Source organism: Ammospiza caudacuta, chromosome 1 (genome assembly GCF_027887145.1).
Source record: "Ammospiza caudacuta isolate bAmmCau1 chromosome 1, bAmmCau1.pri, whole genome shotgun sequence".
NCBI lineage: Eukaryota > Metazoa > Chordata > Aves > Passeriformes > Passerellidae > Ammospiza > Ammospiza caudacuta.
In genome coordinates, this window is record NC_080593.1 from 20,359,422 (window position 1) to 20,381,367 (window position 21,946).

Consider the following 21,946-nt stretch of genomic DNA (forward strand, 5'->3'; position numbering starts at 1 on the left):
TAAAATGAAGTCAAGCTTTATTTGCACTACAAGTTTGAGCCCTCAAGCATGGAATTTTTGCAGTTTGCATATCATGTCTTTAGTTTATAGAACTTGTTTTATATTCAACGTCTTCATTTATGTCTTAACACATCTGCATGAATAGAAAATACTGAATGTATTGAGAAGTCAGCAACCAGAGTTCAGATTTTTCAATACCTTTCAATGTTAATGATGAATTGAATTCTATTGTTGTTTTGATGCTTGTTTCTTCACATATTTTCATTTTTCTTTGTGACTTAGAAGCACAGGGAATTTCCCTAAGCAGGTGGAGAAGTTCAGCCTACTCAGTTGCCTGTGCATATCCATACAAAAATGCCCAAGCACCTCTGCAGGAAATATTTCTAAATATATTCTCTTTCCATAGACAGTGCAGTAATACATTCCTGTAAAAGCCCTTACAGAATTTCAATATCTTTTGTGTTCTCAAGATTGCCCTAAAAGGAAAATCCATACCCATTACCAGCCCTTAGGATGTCACGTTAAGGTGTGGCACAGATACAATGACTTTCAGGGAGGTTTTTCAAATAAAATCAAATTAAAAGTCTCTTTTTTGTGGAAAAAAAAGTGGAAATTGTAAGATGATATGAGTCTTCTCTTCACATTTAAGGGGAAAAAAAAATCTGCTTTACTCTATGCTCTTCATTATGCATACCTGCAAAAATTAGTTTTAACATAGTGTATACACTCAGGCACTTTTCCTTGCTATTCAATAATAATTTGACCTATGGCCACTGGTATGTATTGAAATGCATACTAATTTTCTTTAAATAAATACAATATCTAACATTCATTCAGCTTCTATCAATGAGATGTGCTCCATTTCTGTGGGTTCAAAGTTCAAGCAGTAATCCCCACAATATCAGTTCCTCAAAGCTGCACCACAAACTGTACTATTACAACTAGCAGCACTTGACCCCTCTGAAGGCAGCCTCAGTACACAAGGCAAACACTTAGCAGGCAAGACAATTCCATCTCACAATTGAACACTCAGAGATTTACATCATTAAGCTTTCAAAAACCTTTCCCATAAACCCATTGAGACATAATACACAGTGACTTCAAAAACAAGGCATGCTCTTTACTTCTTAAAATTGCTTCTGGACTAACTGTATTCATTTTAAAGGTAGGACACTATTTTCCAGAATAATTGTTTATTTACATTTGCCCTAATAAAAGGTTTAAAATGAAGTTCCAGGCTCTATGCTCAAGCAGAATAGTGCTGCACAAGTCAAATTGCCAAGCATCAAAATCAAAACAAAACAGAAAGACACACACAAAAGGGCTGGGGCATAGATGAATTTGATTTGATTTAATTTAATTTCACCAAATTCTTGCACAGATCTCATAAAAAAGAATAAACTGGAAAATAAATCAGCTATTAGTTTATAACAGAATTCTTATGCTAAAATATTTCACGAATACCTGAAAAAAAAATTATTCTTAAAATAAAATATTTTATGTCTTACCAGAAGGAGTGTTCATGATGTCCTTATTAAACAGCCAAAACAAAACTTAATTTACATACAAAATATATACAAGTACTCTTTGTAGTTTTGTTCTGTTTTGGTATTGACGCACCATCTTGCCATAAAAAGTACTATATTCTTCATGAGAGCTAGTAATTTTGAGTCAAATCAAATGCCCACCTTCAGTATTGTTGCTGGAATCCTCCAGGAAGGAGCAGGAGGCAATCTTGTGCCCAGCTTGCAGCCGTGCCCCCTGAGCAGGCTCAGCTGCCTGCTCTGAGTGCCACTCACACAAGTCAAGCTCAAAAATGGAAATCTGTGGTACTAAAAGACAAAGAAAAACAATCACTTCCTAAGAAGTCATTCTTTATGAGACTATTCCCAATTAGAAATCTATGCTTATTAAACTCCTTAGCAACATTTCTGCTTCTTCAAAAGGTTGTTTCAAAAGCCCTGTGTATCCCTGATTGCTGTCCTGAACTTCAGCCTGCCACCTTTAAATATTCTAAGAAATCATTCCCTCAAGACAGATGCTTCTTTGAAAGCAATGGAGTGCTATTTATGTTAGCCAGTCATCACAACCTTCATGAATTCAATTCCGCAGAGAGAGTTGCCAGGTAACATAAAAACTGCCATGCAATAATAAGAAACAGCTATTTACTTTTCTAGGTGATAGCTACAGAAAAATCACCCTTAACAGGTTAAACTCAGCAGCATCTCCCCAATACTTGTAAGATAATACTTCTTTTTAGAGACAGAAAGGTTCTGAATGCATCACCACATATTTTAGAGGGCTTTTAACAGTATGCCTGACTAATCTAGCTGCCTCAGGATTTTAAGCAGGATTGCACTGTGACAATGGAAGTTCCACTTCTTAATGTTATTGCAGGGAAAGGTAATCTCCTGGTTAAGTCATATTATTAAATAGCAGTCAGGTTATCTCAGAGAAAACACAGAGATTCCTAACTGTATGGAAAAAACAGTTTCAGGTTAGTTCACATAGATGTTACTGTCTCCATCTGAGAGGCATTGTATTATTTACTTTACTGACACTTCAGTGAATGGGCTGTCCAGGCAGTGCTGCAAACCTTTCATTTCTTCCTTGTTCTAGTGCTGAATAAATGTGTGCTGCTTTCAAACCACGTGTATTGTATGAGAAAGAGCTTGTCAAAACCTTGTATTCCACAGAAAATGCAAAACTCCACAAGGGTCTGGAAAAGGATGGATCTTGTCAAATTTCAACATTTGCAAATTCTTTCAAAAGGAATCAAGATCTTCATTTAACACTTTTGAAGTATTGACACAAAACATTTTGAGTCAGTCTGTGGGATTTTTTTCTTTAATTTAGTTTATATATTTTTGAGGGTTTTTTTGTTTTGTCAAAATACTCATTTTCTAGCTCTTAATGCCACAGCATGTCAGACAATAGTAAGATTAGTATTTTGGATTTTCTGACTCCCATCCCTGTAGCAGTTCATCTCAAATATGTGCTTCTGTAATATTAAAGGCTACATCTCTGCAGGATTAGAATTAACTAAGGAATTAAGTTTAAGATTTTGTCAGTTGAAGTATTCATATTGTATTTTTGTCAAAATTTATACATTAGAAGTAATACATAAATGATTACTTCAGTTTTCCTGAAAAAAACCCATATATTTGCAGTCAGGCTTTGTCACTTCTGCATTACAAGTGACTTAAGGAGGACAAAAGCCTCATTCTCCCTTACAGAATTCCACTTTCGTGCCGTGGAGCTCTTTGCTTTCATCTCTACATAGAGATTAGAAGGACACTCTTAGTGGAGTTCTTCACATACATAATTTTTTGGAAATTGAGAGAGAATTCTGCAGAGCAGCCACTTGGATAAGAATATGAAGCCTTTGAACAGAAGGTCTACTAAAGGCATAAGTAAAGGAGATTTTGCATTATGTGTGTTTCAGAAAATGACTTCATATTTTCTATTTCACAGCCAAAGTTTTTTTTCTGTAGCTCATACTCAAACGTATAATAAAGAGCTGTGGGGGTTTTTAGTGATAACAAACTATGTGGCAGCTGTTGGGGAAACTACAAACTGTAGAGTATCTTAAATTGCTATACTGATGATGGAGTTTCAGTTGCATTTTTTTCAATGCATGAAGTTTAGTTTTTAGCAGAACCGGACAACAGACTGAAGTGGGGCACTTTGGGAGACAGGGGAGAGATAGAAGTGAAGAAAGAACCTAGTGCATAATGAGATTACTTTTATATTTAAGCAGCACAGTTTGCATCAAGAAACTCCTAAAAGCACAAAAATTTAAGATATTTTACTCACAACCCTAAAATCATAGTCATGCTAATGAATAAAATGCCCAGGTAATCTCTTTTGTGTATTTGTACTGGGAATAAAAATCATGAGGAATACATTTAAAATTCAAGTTTTAACTAGGGGTTTCATGAAATTAAAGTGGTCTTCATTAAAAGTCTACTTTTCCAGACATTCCATAAGGACTAGAGAAAAAATTATTTCAAATTCAACCAACCATTAGTCTGACCTTTTGTTTTAATTATTGGAAAATGTTCAGTAGTAACATTTCTCTTTCAGGGAGAAAATTAAGATTCTTTGACCCTGTTTTTGGCTGCTGTGAGCCATTTAGATGTCACCTAATGAAGTTGACTTCTCCTAATGAGGAAACACAGGATAAGAACTGGCTCTTATTAGAATATACCTGAGGCACTTAACAGTGCAGCAGCTCAATCTGTGAGGCACAGCATGGAGTTCAACAGCTGCCATGTAAGGTAAGTTTAACACCTGGATTTATAAGATATGGTGAAAACATATATCAGTTTCCTTTTTTTCCTCTTCCATCTCTTTGAGACAGTGTTTCGTCTCATGGCTGAGTTTATTTGGTTGGATATTTTTTTAGAAGAACTTTGTTAAAAACTCAATGTATTTTTACAAACAGAACTCCCACAGCAACTGGTTAAACAAGTACATGTGTAGAATTATAGAAATATAATGATGCCTGCTGGCATCATTAAATTAGGGTCTGTATCTTGCTCTTAATGTGATCTGCTTGAAATTGCTTAGCACTCTTACAGATTGATACCCACGTGCATCTCTTTTCAATAGTATTTTCCTACAGGGAAATCTAGAGAGCATTATTTAGGATTATGGTACACACAAACCAACCATGTAACCTAGCTTCGTTTGTGTCAAACACTGCTTTTAATATCTCAAGTTAAGTTTAAAGTCTTAACACTCTGTGCCCAGGCCAAGAGTAAAAGAAAGAAAAACGAAGGAGGTGCTTTGAATCAGCGCTGCACTCACCTGAGGATGTGACAGAGGTGCCAGAGGGCAATACTCTAGTGTAACACAGGGCAGCAAGCAACTTCATTTATGCTAGGACAGGTAGCACTCCTTTTCCATGAAAATACATTGGGTTGAAAAGGGAAATAGGAAATGTTTTGCTGCAGAATCCTGACACGCAGGGATGGTCTGAGTGCAGAGGTGACCAGCCTGACATTAGAGCTCTTGGATGTAGCAGAGCAGAACAGCATAACCCCACTGCAGAGCTGAGGATCAGGACCTCCTTGCATTTAGAAATACACGAGTGCCTTGGGAATCTTCCTAGTCAGCTTCAAAGCTTTGCCCGAGCTGGCTGAACACATCAATTCTTCAGCCAAAACCAGATCTTTTTTACCCACTGAGCCCTACATTTATAATATATTAGATTTATTAAAGTATTGTCTTTCTTTGCAATTGTGTTTACATGTGAAAAGACAGATGATTGTTTAGGGAAATGAAAATGAGCCAAATGAAACCACTTACAGAGTTTAAAAAGCCTTTGAATAGCAAAAAAATTCCATTGTCATATCTCTTCTAATCCAAGGAAAAGATTAAATGTAAAATGACCTGGCTGCTTAAAAACAGGCATTCTTACCATGTGCTATAGAACATCCTTCACTGAAGGTGATATCATCAATGGCAACACTTTCACCTTGTCTCTGGGTTTCCACCATCCCCGAAAAGATAACCTAAAGGGATTAACAGCAGATCAACAAGAAACAGAGTTTATCAGTGTCACAGACAAAACAAAAAAAACCACACAGTATATGCCAGTCAAGTCCATGGAGTATCTATTGGAAATATGAGAAATCTAATCACACATTTAACAACTTTGGAGGATTATCATCCTGGCTTTTTGACATATCTGTGACTTTTTCACCTGAGCACAGATAGGTAGTCCAATCATCTAACTCAAGATTAAAGTAGAATTTAACAGGCAGGATCTGAAAATCATAATAAAATGCCTTAAAATCTAAGCAAGGATCATGACAGCTAAAGAGCAGAACACAAAGGATTTTGTGTTTTGTCAAGTCATTATTCCCCCAGAGACTAGAAATATGAACATTTTCTGGCTGATTTTAGAGTTTCTCAAAAACCTGGAAAAAAGTCAGAGCAAGAAACCCCATTATTCAGAAGACTTTCATCACATTTTAGGCAAAACAAATCTTGAGGAGTACTTGGTTGACAGCTATTCTGCTCTAATGTTACAACAATGGGGGATTTTTTTCCCCCACCAAAATCTCCTGTACACAAAAAGTTACAAATATTTTACTTTTCCATCTTAAGGGCAGATTTCAATCCACATTTGTAAATGCACAGACTATTACACTTTTTCTGCAGTGGTGTACAAGGGAACTGACTGATCAATAGCAGTCCTTGGGAAAGCACAACAAAAACATACCAATCAAAACAACCCAACAAAATCAATCTCATGAATCATGTTCCTAAAATATTCCCTAGCTGCATCTTGGGATGAAGCAGTTCCAGGATTTTCCAGAGTCCTAGAGGCAGAATCTACCTAGAGGTACATTCTAGCTCTCATTAAGGAATTCACAGTGTTAGCAATAATTTTTCAAGCATTACCTTGAGAGTTCAGCAACAATATTGTGCCTAGTTTAACAGATTGATGCAGAAAACCCATAAATTACCAAGAACTGAGTTTTCCACTATACAAGATGACACAGCTTATCCAATGATATGACCATTATGTCATAAATTGGAATTTTTTTGAGTGGTGTAATCTTTTGTCTTTTGTTTGTTTTACTGAACCTGCAGTTGGCTTGCACAAGAATGGCAGCCATACCACCTTCAAAAATATGTTTATGTGAATGAAATGCAGCATCTTGGAAATTTGCTCATTTGATTTGTTTCAGAAAATGGTATTTTGAATTCTTGAATTCTGCTGCAATGATATGTGCAGTTAATGTGTACTTTCATGACATCACCACAAGGACAAATAAGTTCCTAAAACAATATAGTGCACTATTTTATAATCAGAAACAGCAGAAATATTATTTAATATCAAGGATTTGAAAGATATTTTACCTTTGCACAGTGATGTTTCATTTTGAATTCAAAATTTATTTCTTAATAACTTCATTTAAAATATATATCTACTGATAGCTTGCATTTGGGATTTCATAGTCAGATTTTATTATATAGTGAGAAAAAGTGGTTTAGACAATCACTAAAGAGGGACCAGCTTACTTTGCTGGAGCAAAATCAGAGGCTGCTTCAAGTTCATATTCCATCAGAGCACACAAATCTCTGTGAACCTGTTTCCTCAAAACTCATTAACAGTCTCTCAACTTCCCCACTTCCAGAAGATAATATTACTGGATGCCTCCAGATGCTCTTGTGTTTAAAAAAGATTATCCAGGCATTGTCTGGTGCAGACACCCAGCTAACCTTCCCTAAGTTCATTCCAATAATAACCAAAGTGACTCACACCCAAATTAACTCCAGAAAGGAACCATTCCGTTTTCCTTCTCACACAAAGTCTAGAGCTCTTTAAGCTCACAATTTGGTAACAAAAACAAAGTCTTTGTGGCACTATTTGTTCATAGCTGCAATGATATTTATCTATGCAATATCTGTGAGCACCAGATCAGATGAATGTTGCAGCTCCATTGGTGGCATGGGAGGTGCAGTGGGACTGCATGGGATCCAACACGAGCTGGGCTGGCTCCACAGTGCAGCCACAGGAGCAGATTGCAGCACAGCTCAAAGCACGAGGTGAAACAGTGATCAAGCATAAAGACAGAAATTAACCCCAAGCCTAGAACCCTTTTCCTTAATGAAGTCTGGGATACAGATATTTGTCCTCAGTAAATCAGAGCAAAAGTAGCTTGGAGAGAAAACCATGATACAGTTCTCCAAAACTCAGCCAAAACAGACATACTGAGCTATCTGCTTGTTCAGTAGTTAAACCACTGGCAATCTCTGCATCTCAGAACTCCATAAAATGGAGATTTTTAAATGCCAAACTAAATTCTGTCTTCCATAAATATAATCTAGACTCTTAGTAGGAAGAGACATAAGTGTTAAACCGTCAACATCAAAATGAGTGAAGAAAATAAGCAGTGGAGATTAAGAGGTAGATTTTAACTAAAATCTCACTTCAAATGTATTTTTAAAATTGAAAAAAGTGCTAAAGCACCCTATTTCAAAGTGATTTGTACATCCAAATAAAAATTATTTTTCTCCCATCATTTTCTGCCCCATAGAAACATTAATAATCAAAACTTTATCTTGAAAAATGCCACAGCTATCCCTGTAAGCTTCTCATATAAAACAAGTGCAAAAGGGCAAGTGAATTGCATTCACTTGTATGACAGTGATATCTTGCAAGTTGTCACTGGAGAAAATGTGCAAACAGAAGAAAATTTGCTCAGCTTCAGACTCTAGGTTTTGAGAGGTTCTGAGCTGTGTTTCTTAAGTCAATAGTAATGATTACTGCAGTAAGTTTGACACCAGCTTCTGTACTCTGCCCATCAGTTCGCTTGATAGAGGCCAAAGGATAACCAGGTTTGCAAGCAATAATCTAATTAGGATTGGACCTAGCAATTCAGAGGAAGTAGATGCCATATTCTATTAACCATTCCCAGACGAATTCAGCTTTCCAAGTAATAGAAAAGATGAAAAAATAAATCTAGAAGGAAACCCTTCCAATACAACCTCAGATTGCTGTACACTCTTATCAGGTAGAGGCAAGTTACTGATCAGTAACAATGTTGATACTTATGTTGAGTTGGGTACAGGTATTTTGCAATATACATTCTCAGAAGAGTTGAGCAGGCCAGTATTACTTCAAAAATCAAGGGTCTGTTGGATGCTTTAGCACAATATGGAAGCCAAGTAATTATGGTACTCATTTGGTTTATGGAAACGAGGTTGTGCTGCAATGCCGTCAGGTTTGCATGCTAAGCATCTTCACAGTAACTGCTGTAGCAGGAAAGACCTCTCATTTTCTTCTCTGCTCCCCACTTTCTCTCCAATATTATGCATAGCAGTGAGTGTACAGCACTCACAATATTATAGCCCTAAGTTACATTTACTGTGCTAATGTTTTTTGTAAATGCACATGCAAAAACATTTAAATAGCCTATGACATTTGCATTGCTTTTCAATAGCTTTGAGCAAAATTAAACCATTTGCATGTGTTCTGTGACAGAGGCTCAAAGCTGCAATTAATAGTTAAGTACAGAGTTTGTCATCTGCAATACCCCTATAAAACAGTATCTCATAGTATAAAATGCAGTTTCCTATATAAATGAAACCTTGAGCTTGTCAGCCCAGTTAGACTGAGGCTAAGAGAATACTGTACTGAAAGTTAAGATCACAAGTATCTCACCTCTATGGGCTGGTAGATAATTTATGGCTCAGTGAGACTGTTTTATTTAAGACACATGCACAGTTTATGCAAAGTTTGGTGTCAGTGTTAACACCATTAAGAGTTAAGAACAAGCTGTATTTGTTAATGCAAACTGTGATCTCTAAAATGGCTTTTTTCTATTTACCTCATGATAGTGCCTTCTTTTCAATTACAAAATATTTAATGCTGACCTATTAAAAAAACCCACCATTTATAAACCATTTAAGAAGTGTCCTTTAGAGTAACCTCAATTTACTAACCTCAAACTTTTCGGTGCTATTGATTGTAATGGTATTTACGTTCCACTGGTTTCGTAGCTCTCCTGAAACTTGCCAAATGTTTGTAACAGTATCTTCAGAGAGCTTTTGAAGCCCCACCATTAATGTTCTGCTCATTTGACCGACCCAATAATGGAATCTAATCTAGGAAAAAGAAGAAGGTCTGCTTATTCCAGGGAAATACTATGGCAAATAGTGTAATACAAAGAATGTGCATCAAAATACCTGGCAAAGGTGTTCTTCATCAGTTGGAAGGAAAACACTTGTCCTTAAAGCTGCAGAAGAGGACTGCGTTTCAGACGACAATGAGAGGAAATAAGCTATTAAAAGGAATAAAAATAGAAAACTTAGAAGCCTGGGGAAAAAAAAAAAAAACAACAATAAAACAAGGAGAGCAATATGCACAGGTATAAAATAGTAACTAAAAAGCCAACTGGAGTTGTTTCCCCAGAAAAGATTAATAGCACTTGTAGCCATTGTGATCCAAGCTTTTTTCCGTATTCAATATTGTCACAGTGTTACTCCATTTTCCAGCTAAAATTTTAAGCAGGATTCCAAAACATTTCATGTGGTGATATCTTGAATGCTCAGCATTTTGGGACAAAGTGAGACTAACTCAGAAAGCTGATCCAAAGACTTTAAGCTCCAATGATTGAGTACATAATCATAATATATTTAATGCCCAAATGTCCAACTGCTGTAAACAACAATACACATTTATCATGGCAGTTCAGGTCTTTGAGGAGGTGGTGGAACATGGGAGAGAAGACTGTGGTGTTTTTATAGGTTTAAAACTGTGGTGTCTGGGTTCTGGCTGCTCAGAAAATTGCCGTGAGAGAAAGACGTGGCATCGCTGTATATTCCAATATAAAAAGTTTTCCTAGTGATTTCAAAGCTACCATTAAAGATGCCATTATTATCCATTTACAAAACAAGTCCTTGAAAGTGTAACAGCTCAAGAGGAGTAAGTGAACTACGGTTGTTGCCATGCCCTTTGACTGATTGTGTCTCTTCGTGACAATATTGTTTCAGATCCTATGACAGATGGAAGGCAACCACCCTATTTCAGGATATCAAATACTGTAAGTCAAAATTTGGCCCTTCCTGAGAACAAAGATTCCATAGATGTTAGATGCTAAGGATGCAAGATGAAAAATAAAGAATAGAAAAAGACTTGATCTATTTTTAATTCTTTTTGTTCCTTTCTCTTCTCTTCCCCTTCCCAAACTCCAAACAATGCCAAGTAACTTGTCCTCTGACATTTACATGAAAGGACTAAGATGAAGGAGAAAAAGGCCAAGCAGGACTAAAGGAAAAAAAAGTCCTAAAAATAAAGATTAATACATTCACCAAATATCAGAGGATAGATCAAAACATCTAAGCACTGAATTTATTAAACCACCCACCTTGACCTCTCGTCCTTGTGTGGGACTGGAGAGCCCCTGATGAAGCTCCACCAGCCCAGCTCAGGGCTGGAGCCAGCTGAGCAATCCCCCACAGAGGAGCATTTTGCAGCCTGCTAGCAGGGCAATGGCCTTGCTGCCCCCAGGTTTTGGACCTTTCCTGCCTGCTCAGCTGCAAGGGCATTGCTCCTACCCACAGCGGATGGCTTGGTGTCTCCGCAGAGCCCTGTCCCTGACTCCAATCTGTTCCATTGGATGCTAAATTCCATGAAAATTTGAATTTTTTTCTTTTAGTTCTCTAAAGATGGATGTGTCTAAGAGTAAAAAATTTATTTTTCACCTGCCACTGGAATTTAAAGTTTTACACAGATAGGGAAGAAATACTAATTTTAAGAAATCCTTTGAACAGTCATTTCACATTACACCTCTGCATAAAGAATAGTTTCATCTAGTAAAATCAGGTTGTGGGTTTTGGGAGGGTTCTTTTAAAGTGGTTGTCACTGTTTTGTTCAATTACTTTTTCAGTGAAAAAAAAAAGATCCATGAGAGACAGGCCTAAGGAAATATTTTGGGTTCTAGTAAATGATTACATAAATCTTCAAAGGAGTTAAATTTACCAAGGGATCTTTGCTTTTCTGCTAATGTGTGTGTTTTATCCTGATGGCAGGAAGTCTTCCTTTTAACACTCTACTATAGGGCATACTCTGCTCAGTTGTCATGATAGAGAATCATTTCTGTGTTTTAAGTAGGAGCCAACATAAAACTGATTACATAGTCTGTTGAGTCACCAGCAGTGGGAAGACTCAACTCACTGCCATAAGAAGACAAATATTTCCTAGGCAATTAGAACCACCATTTAGAAAATGAAAGTGCAGTTTATACATTTTCCAGGTAGAAAAATAGAAGCAAATTAATACAATGCATTTAAATCTCCTTGGCTATTCAGTTCACCAATCTGAGAATGCAGCCTCTCAGAAAGCTGAATAGCTACAAGTATTTGAGCTTCCTGCTACCTGGATAAAATGACTTAGATTAACGTGACCACTGCACAATTCAGACCTGGCAGATACAACAGTGACTGAAGGGCCAAAACAAGTAAATGTGAACAATAAGGGTGACTAAACAGTTTGCTGCAAAAAGCAAAGACTTCAGTTCAGGATTCTCAATCTTTTACTGGCTTTGGCTGACTGTATAAGTTACATTTATACTTAACCACCAGTTTTCAATGATTATTAGCATCTTTCTGGCATTTGTTACATTCTGATGTGGTATGGACTACCAATTCTAAAATGAACAAATTCTAAAAGCTACAACTGCAGCAAGACTGTTACCTGGCTAACTTTCTTTTCATTCTAGCCAAGAGTTTGGTATATTTGAATTTCATGGTATACTTTTGGTGTGTTTTTAATGTGTTTTTTTATGAGAAAAGCTTTATTATTTTAAACCATTTCACGAATTGCATACTTGAAATAAAGCTTATGTTTATGAAAAAGGTTTGGTAGCTGCTCACATTTTTGTGCCAACATTGGTTTAAATCAATATTTATTTAAGAGCAACCTTATTTTTGGGAGAATAATACACACAGCAGGATGTGCTTCTGAGATACACACAAGCAAAAACTGAAGTTGCTAAAAGCACATCACATGTAAAAAATTTCCTAATTGCGGAGTATCATGAGAATTGTCCACTGTGAAATGAGAATTTGGAGTAAAACCTAGAATGGGGTTTTGGTTGCTGTTTCCTTAATAAAAAAATAATTTAAATTTGGGGTTCATTTTCATCTGCTGATTTCTAAGCAAGTTTTCCATACATTCCCCTAGAAACCACCAATTAATACTCATTCTTATTGAGAACTTCTACCTGTTTGGTGGCTCATGCAATGTGTAGGAGATGCTGCTTTACAACTGTGCAAATTTCCACATTCCCAGATCAACATAGTTTGGGAATGGGGTGCAAAGCACCTGGGCTAATCACAACACTTGTATCCCACACAGGATTCTCTTGTACATCCTCCAAGGCATGCCTGCCTTCAGGTTCTCACCATGAGGGCTCCCAAAGCACTGCTTGTGCCCAGGAGGGATGAGAGGGTGTGGGTGGAAATGAAGGGAAAGAGAATAACCGAAAATAAGAAAAGAAATAAACAGATACTGTATTACAGTATATAGGCCATAGGACAAGTATAAAGGGTATATTTTGTCTGAGGACAGAGAAATTGAATGAATTACTTTGTTGAGAGACGCTCTTCAAGGTAAAGTAGAATTGCGAGAAGATTTAGGAAGAAGCTGCCTCAAAAAACATATTATCAAAGTTTATCCTGTCTCCAAATACAAAGTCCTCTTTCAAAATATTTGGAGTAGTAATATTAGCCACAGATGATAGATACACTCCAGGCATTTACCAGTCCAAGAAAACACAAAAATACCTCTCTAATTTTATAAACTTTGCAATCATTAAGACTGAATTTATCACCTAATATCTCCAAAGCAAGCAAAGATCACTCTGGTAGGTAAACACATCTTTTGAAACTGATTACTTGCTCCTCTATAATAACAAGAAATTCTTACTGAACTACTGTCTTTCTCCTCCCCTTTCCCCCTGGAATTCTGGGTTATTTTAATTGCAATCACCTTAAAGACACCTCAAAAGACACAAGTGCTCAGGAAACATGTGGCAGAATATAATTGAAAATCAAGAAATTAACAAAATCTAGTAAATTAAATAGAGAACTACATAATACATAAGAAACCATGGTTTCCCCAAAGACCATGAGGAGTCTTACCACTCTCATTCCCATTGTGGTCAGAGTATGGGGGTCCCATTCCAGATCGACCATTTCTTCTTATCCAGCCAGGCTGTAAATTGAATTCAGGAAGAACTTTGCATGGATTGCTTTCAAAATCACACTTGTTCCAGGAGGAACCTGGATTGAAGCAAACAAACAAAAAATTGAAAGCTTAAAAACAGAAGCAAAAGAATATTTTTTTTCAGCATCACTTGCTGTTTAGTTGACATATAGAAGAAATGCTCTGAATAGTGTTTCTGGGAAAAAAAGTGAGAAACACCAGAATGTTTAAATCATGAACAAAGAGAAACAGTGCAGTGGAAGAGAGACAACTGAGAATGAACATTGGGAAAAAAGCCTCAAACAAACCACCAAGTCCTTTCTTCACCAAACCAAATCCAAACTCATCCATTTATATTTTATTACTATATGTTCTTCTCATTACAAATATGTGTGTAGTTACCTTTTCGTAGGAAAATCTCCAAGCTACTATATTTTACGTGCAAAGATTGTTCTTAAAATACACTGCAGCCCTAAGGTGCAAAATTTTTCCAGAGTTCTTGCAGAGAAAAACTAAAACTTAACACCAGGATGTAATCAGAGAGAAAGTTTGATTTATTTTTTTAATTCCACATCATTCAAAGAAGAGACACAATGAATCCTCAGAATGGCATAGTCCACCCTTGCCTTTCCTATTTCTTATTTCTTCCAGTACATGTCACAGTGTGGTGAGAAAGGAGCATTTTCTCCCTTCCAGATTCCCCTGTAGAGCAGTGGAGGTTGGAAAAGGGAGGCAGAACACCTTTCTGGCACCAAGCCCAGTTTGGTGTACGAGTTCATTCAGGCAGTTTGAGACAGGTATGGGGCCAGATCAATAATTGCTTACTGAAGGACAGGGTTGGTTTCTCACAGGTGTCCAACAGCCCTTTATGTATGACATCCAAGCTGAATGGAAGTGCTTGGATGTGCTTGACAGGCTGGACAGCCCCGTTCCTTGAAGTACTTCTTGTAGTGATGGGAGGATTTAATTAAGAAAGAAGTACAAGTAGATGCAGCTGTAAAGAACAAACTTACTGCAACCCCAGCCCAAGCAGAGTGGCCAGTACGTGGCACTGCCTCCAGATTTTGTGTCCTGTGTGGAAACTTTCAGTTCCCCTGCCCTTTGTCTTACACAGCAGGGGAAGGTGGCCAACACCCTGCCTTCTAATTGGGGTTCTGCCTTCTAATTGGGATTCTGGTTAGACACAGGAACTACAATGCCTTCACACTCCCTTCCAATTCATGCCCATTCCAGGCCCCTGCTAATGATTTTGGTCTAGTCTGTATTATCATAATTCATTGGTCATTTTAAATAAAGTTGCAACTGCAGCATTGATAATCACACTACAATGTTCAATTTCATGACTTTCATATTCATAGCAGTTCACTGCAACAATTAATTACAATCTTAGGGGAAAATAGAAATAATTCACACAAGCATTCCAGAATCAAGTTAATGTGCAGATTGGCTGAGTCATCAACCAACTTTTTATTGCTGCTTTTATCCTTTAGATCTTTAAGTGGCTAAAAGGCATTTCAGAGATTCATCAAAAGCACTAACACTACTGAAGTATATCTGCTTGACATTGCATGAAATGCACCAAATCACACTCAATATTTCTTCAAGAATTTTCTCATACCCGAAGAAACAATTGCAAATTAATATGCATGAAATAGCAAGAATTGTAGCATTTTAAATTTAAAAGAAATGATAATCCATCATTATTTTTCAAGGTAACATTCATTTTCACAGAAAATATAACTTCAAAGCAAACTGATGTAAATTTGATGGAAGATAGATTTACAAAGGTAACATCACTGCATAGAGAGAAAAAGTTCAGAAGGAAGAAATATGTGGGATTTTTTTAGATAATTTTTGCTGAGTTTCCTGTGAACAAAAAAAGAACCTAAAATAATTTATAAGAAAAAATTCCAAGTCTCATAGGAACAGATTACACTTAAAGGTTCTATTTCAAGTGTGCATGTGTATAAAATCTCAGTTTGGGATATTCTGGGACAAAAATATATAAGAGTATTTAGTTATCATTCATTTCCTGGCAAATATTTTGCAGTATGAAGACCAAATGAACAATTAAAAACTGGAATTCCAATTTTTATAAATTTTCACTGAGGAGTTTCCTTTCATCTGAGCAAAGCCCAGGGAAAAGAGCAGGAATCTGTCACCAACATGAGACCAGGAGCTGAAATTTAAGCAGAAAAATAATTTTGCAATAATCCCAAAGCCCAAAAAGAGTGGCAGCAGGAAAAATCTTCAATTTGACTTCCTGATCTGTATTGCCATGTCTGACAGCTGATTTATGTCCGGAAGTAATCCAGAACATTATCCAAGCAGTCCCAGCTTGCAGCCTGTCCCTCAAAGCCTACTCCTAACCCTCTGGCTCATTGACATGAAATGCAAAATAATTTCATATTTAGGGCTTTTACAGAGGCCATAGGCTCATACTGGTCTTTGGAGAAACCTTTAATTCTCTACTTTCATATAAGCACTTGTCTCTAGCTGCATTCCCTCAAGAGACAAGTGTAAAAAGCCTCCATGAACAATAATGGAAGAATGCACCTCTTGTTCCATATTCTGCAGGCACAATAAAAAATGCTGCCTGGAATAAATGCCCTTTCCAGAGAAAACAAGACCAAGCACAATGAGGATTTCATGGCTATTCAGTGGAACTTAGCTCATCCACCCCTTGTGCCAGTGATAAAAATAGATGCTAACCTGAGATGTGTTAGACATGCCAGGGAATTCAACAGGCATTTCAGCCATTGCCATTTAATACATTTTTGTACAGCACAGGAAACTTACAAAAATGTACTGACATCCAATGCAGTCTTAATAATCATCTTCTTAGCAGGAAAATTAAAAGCAAGTATCCTAGAGCTGATTTTAGACTCCTGCTCCAAACAGACCTCTGCATCCTATTTGGATATAACAGGGAGTTCTAGCAAAGGAAAATCTTTCTGTGGTTGGACACAATTGTAATTTAAAGAACCCAGATTTAAGTTACTGCTCTTTCTCACAGATTTCAGGTGAATTCAGTGATTGGTAACATCCTCTAATTAGCAGGTTTCAGTGTGGACAGATAGGTACAGGCTCATCTAAAGACCATCTGTTCTACACTTAAAGTGAAATTTGAAAATCCCAACAAAGATGGTAACTTCCTTTGTTGCATAGTGAGTAGGAGAACTTAGATAAGATTTCTAGTAAGAATTAAAATTTTTGATAAATCCAAGCTCTTCTTTGGACTCAAAACAAAAATCCTCAAGGAGATGGGCCACCTTATACATGTGTCCTGGTTTCAGCTAGGGAAGAGTTAATTTCTTCTCAGCAGCTGTTACAGTGGATTCAGAATGACAGTGGTGCTGATAACACGCTGATGCTTCAGTTTTTTGCTAAGTCATATGTATCCTATGGCAAGGATTTATTTTTCCCCTTTGTCTCATGCTCTGCCAGTGAGGAGTTTGCAGGGCTGGCTCAGCTGATCAGAGCCTGGTGCTGATAACACCAAGGCTCCAGGTATGGTCTGCATGGGGACCATGCACTTCAGTGTTGGACTCAGTGTTCCGTGTAGGTCCCTTCCAACTCAGAATATTCTGTATTTCTGTAAAAAAATAAAAGAAAACCACCAAAACTGGGGCAAGGGGAGCATAGCTGGGAAGTGTGATGCCCACTGTATAAACTGGGGGGAGTTAGCTGGAAGCACAGCTGATCTGGGACCAGGAAGGGGAAGTTTGGCACCGATCAGTAACTGGCGAGCAAATTGTATTGTACAATAATTGTATTTTTTTCTTTTTGTTATCATTATTATTTACCATTATTACTCTTACCATTGTTTGATTTTACTTTATTTTTGTTTTCAACTAATAAACTCATCTCAACACACAAGTTTTCCTACACTTCTCCTCCCTATTCCACCACAAGCAAGCAACTGTGTGCTGTTTCATCTCCAGCTGGAAACATGATGTGAAATTATTTGCAGCAGCATTTTGTAGTACAGTATTCCAGAAATACTAGAATTCTGATGCAAATTTACTCAGAGAATAGCAGTTAAAATTCACTCTCACTACTTAGGTCAATGCCTTACAGGAAATAGCACCAATTGTATTTGTAACCAAAGCATGTGACAAAGATTAAGCTAGGATAATCAGTTGCTAATCAGTTCATGAATACAAGGAAATTGCCACCCTTGTCTAGACAAAAAAAAAAAAGTTGCAGCTTATACCTTGGTCTAGGTATTTTATGTTAAATCTGAATTCTATCAAACAAGTTTCCCACAAATTAAGGAAAAAAGTATTACTTGCTGAATCTTCATTGAATTTGGATGAGGAAACACTTGTTTTGCAATGTAACATCCATATGAAGACTCATGAGAGTCTTGCACTTCATAAATGTTGAAAAAGAAGAAAAGCATGAAAAACCAAACTGAAGCTAGAATAAACTTTTCTTTAAAAAATGAAGAGGGTAAAAAAAACAACAACAAAAAAAAAGAGAATTCCCAAGTATTTTTCAACATAAGAACATGCCCCCAAGTTCTCTCTTCTGTCACATTTGGTTACCAAACGATCACTTCTGCTAAGCCCACCAGACTCACCTTGTTTGTCATTCCTGCTGTCCCCACAGCAGCTGGTGGAGATGCACACTTCCCCAGGTGCAGCAGAAGAGCCATCCCCACGCTGGCACCCACCTGCTGCGGATGGCTGAGCGTCCACTGGAGCAAAGCAACACAGCACAAAGACGTATAGGAGTCTGTTCATGGGCTGTGCTACTATCCGAGCCTTCACTGGGAAAATAATCACTGAAACTGCCTAGTACTGCTCATGAAGTGCCTTTTCCCAAGCTGTGTTTACACACATCTCTCTGGAAGATGCTTTTAGAACCTTTTTCTTAATCTGCAGCTTACAGGAAATCACTGCTTCTGCAAAGAAGCGACTTTCAACCTGGTGTGTCTTAGGATAATATTTAACTGGATATATCATCTTATGACTAAAAAATATTGGCACATGTTATGGAAGTCAACTGTATATCATTAACTTACTGATTGGATTTATTGCTCAGTGGTTTGAAAATATATTAGATAAGAAAACAACAGGAAAACAGGGTAGAATTACTAAATGACCGACATCCACAAAGATCTCTATTTGCTCAGAAGGAGTTGACAAATGTTTACAAAATGTATGAAAAGTTTGTTTACATCAAATGTAAAAACAGTTGAGAAATTCAAATTTCAATTGATTTTGCATCAAAGTGATTGCAAATCGGCACAATGACTTCTGTTCTCTTGTACCAGGATGTTTTAGTGACACCTTTCACAGTGTTTCAATGGTTCACCAAATCACAGTGGTGCTGGCCACACCTTTAGACCAATGACTCAAGAACCTTCAAATGCAGGAGGGGTACATGGAGATCCAAACAATCAAAAGATCCAACCTTGTGAGACAATATTGAATCAACTTGTTTCATTCAGCCTAGCATCACATGAAAACAGGGAAATTGTTTTAGTGAAGTAGCTAAAACACTTTAGATGCCCCAAACCCAGGGATGGAGTGCCAGTAGGAAAATTGCAAAATTTGCAAGGTAAATTATGGTGAGAACTAGACAAAATAAATCTGTCAGTCAGGTAAGTATGGTGCTCCTTTAATAGGAATAGTGGGATGAAAAAGAATTCCCAAGTGGCAGCTTGTAACAAGTAACTGATGCCAGCAGGTCTGGAGATTCTGTCACCTACAAATTCACCAAATCAAGTCAGGGTAATGCACATCCCACCATGCATAACTCTGATCTGCCTGTTAGCCCTGGTGAGCAGAAATAAGACAAGATATATCTCTGTAACTAAAGTATGCTGATTGGAATGCACAAGTGCCACAGTGTCTGTAAAGAGAAATATGCAAACTCTGCCTGTAGGGGAACAAATCATTTGTATGTTCTGCAGATGTGTCTTTTCCTAATATAAGAAATCTCTTGTCAGGAAACAAAGACTACTACTCCAACATCACCTGAAGGCAAGAAGTGCAAAGTCTGATGCAACTTCCTATTATCTGCAACACCAGAGGCAGGCACATATTTATTGTGACAAAGGTTCCTGTTCTGCCTAGAAAGCATTTTCCAGCTCACTTGGTTCAACTCCACCCTTTTCATCATTATTTTTGTGCACATTGTTTTAGCTGTTTTATTTTAATGCTTTGTCTTCAGGCCATAGAGCTGTTTGGAAAACTTCCTGATAAAAAGCAGAGCTATGACTAAATTAATTAAGAGTTTATTGAGATATACATTTATATATATATAAATATATATATATTCCTCAATATTCCTCAATAATGCATATCATTGAATTGTTTTTTTCCAGTCTGTAAGTACAGATTAGACTAGAAGCTTATATTAAAAAAAAAAAAAAAACATCAGAAACCAGAAACCCTCTGCTATATATTTTCACATTACTACATTTGTAAAAGCTTAAAAATTTCTGCAATTCAGTGGATTTCCCTGTCTTTCGGCTTTCTTTCATTTTATAAAAATTCCCACTGCATTTTTCCCAACTGTTGTACTTCTGTGCCTGTTGTATAAATCTGTATACAAGTTTTCTGAGTCAAAGGAAAATTTTTACAGGAACTGGTTTCCATTTCCAGATTAATATATTCTAAAAAATTCATAGCAAGCAAATTTTCATAGCCCAAACAAGTCAAAACCACAATAAAATCTATTATGAGTGGAAATATATGAAAAATATATCAAATAGTCAGAAATATTTAGGGTGTGATCCATGGATCTTTAGTGAATAAGGGAAAAAGTACTTCAGTGAGGTCTAATAGAAAGTACAAAACCAAAGGCAAGGTCTCTGTTATTTTTTTGGGAAGTGTTTGGCTGTGTGCATTTTGGGAGAGTTTCTTGATGAGTGCAACAGTTCAGCCCTCTTGTCAACTAAGAATAAGAACAGCAAATGTTTTTATATTTCTGAGAATCATATAGAAAGGAACAAGAAGATGACTCAGAAGAAAAGGACTTTCAGGGAATGTCATAAGGACAAATACTTTAAGTACTGAACTGGCAGCACCCTGAAAAACATAAAGGAGGCAGAGAAGGAAAAGTATAAACTGGCAAAAAATATGGAGGATGTCAAGAAAAGCAGAAGATGGGCACTAACAAAGAGTATCTTTTTAAGCATTATTGCAGAGAAAATTAAGACTAAAAGGAAAGCAAGCGAAGCCAGACAAAATTATTTTAGTAAACATGTATTTTTTAAAAGGAAAGTTAAAATAGAAAACTGCTCTGAATTTATATCAAAGCTGGATTTTTCTGGCTTGCCCTAATTCAGTTAATTTAAGGCAAGACAAAACACATTTCACTTAAGTGAAAAAGATTGCCTGCTCAGCCTTCAACTCAAGTTAATCCGTTTAAAAAGTTTCAGTTACGAAATCTGGGTTTGAAAAGGTAAGTCCTAAAAAGAAGTTCAAACAGGCTCTGAAACAGGGCCATAAAGATTTTGCAATTTTGAGACTATTTTTCATGCGAACAGAAAGTTATTTGCTCAAGCATAAAATGGATTGCAGTTAGCAGTTCTCCTTTAGGTTTTTGTAGAGCAGGTTATTATCAGCAATGAAACAGAGGAAAGAACTAAGAAATTGGGATATGAGCCTCACCATCTGAAAACATGTTCAAATTTTGCTGCAAATACTAACATTCTTTCAGGGAAAAGTCTTCTAGAGTAGAATAAAGTCACCCTTTAAGAGTAATCCAAATTTCATTAGGTGTAATATAACTTTAAAATGGCAAACTTATGATCTTCTGCTTTTTTTTTTCTTTAATTTGATCAGACTGGGGAGCAGTACTGTGCCAGCGTATGAATCTTTAACATATCTCTCCTTTTCTACTAATTCAAAGTTTTAGTAAAAATTGTTAATTTTATCAAAATCCTCCAAAATCTTTTATGCAAAAGCAATTTTAGCTGACTTTTAATAAAACCACCAAAGCTGTATTTTTAAAATAATTCCCAAAAATTCAGACAAGCCTTCATTTTGAAAGACTCTTACTAAAAATACACTATTCATATTATCATATGATCATTCTAATTTTAAATTGTGAAATTGTAACTGAAAGACTTCTGTACAGAAGCAGAAAATCAAGCAATCACATTACCCCAAACTGATCATTTTTAACAAGAATTGACAGAGTTCTTTACTTTGATGTGAAAGGCAATAATTGCACAGCATTTGTTTTCAGTTAAGTGGC

At 36.6% G+C, this 21,946-nt stretch overlaps 1 protein-coding gene across 1 annotated transcript in view; it reads right to left on the bottom strand.

Annotated features, from left to right (window-relative positions):
* The window catches only part of MALRD1 (MAM and LDL receptor class A domain containing 1), a 229,880-nt gene extending 211,181 nt beyond the window's left edge, over positions 1 to 18,699 (bottom strand). Inside the window, exons 1-7 of the mRNA XM_058825112.1 lie at positions 18,624 to 18,699; positions 18,315 to 18,431; positions 13,666 to 13,806; positions 9,709 to 9,803; positions 9,466 to 9,627; positions 5,426 to 5,519; positions 1,689 to 1,832 (exon numbers count right to left, since the gene is read on the bottom strand). Coding sequence (XP_058681095.1) covers positions 1,689 to 1,832; positions 5,426 to 5,519; positions 9,466 to 9,627; positions 9,709 to 9,803; positions 13,666 to 13,806; positions 18,315 to 18,431; positions 18,624 to 18,699 — 829 coding nt within the window. The remainder of the gene's footprint in view (positions 1 to 1,688; positions 1,833 to 5,425; positions 5,520 to 9,465; positions 9,628 to 9,708; positions 9,804 to 13,665; positions 13,807 to 18,314; positions 18,432 to 18,623) is intronic.
* Positions 18,700 to 21,946: the final 3,247 nt, after the last annotated feature.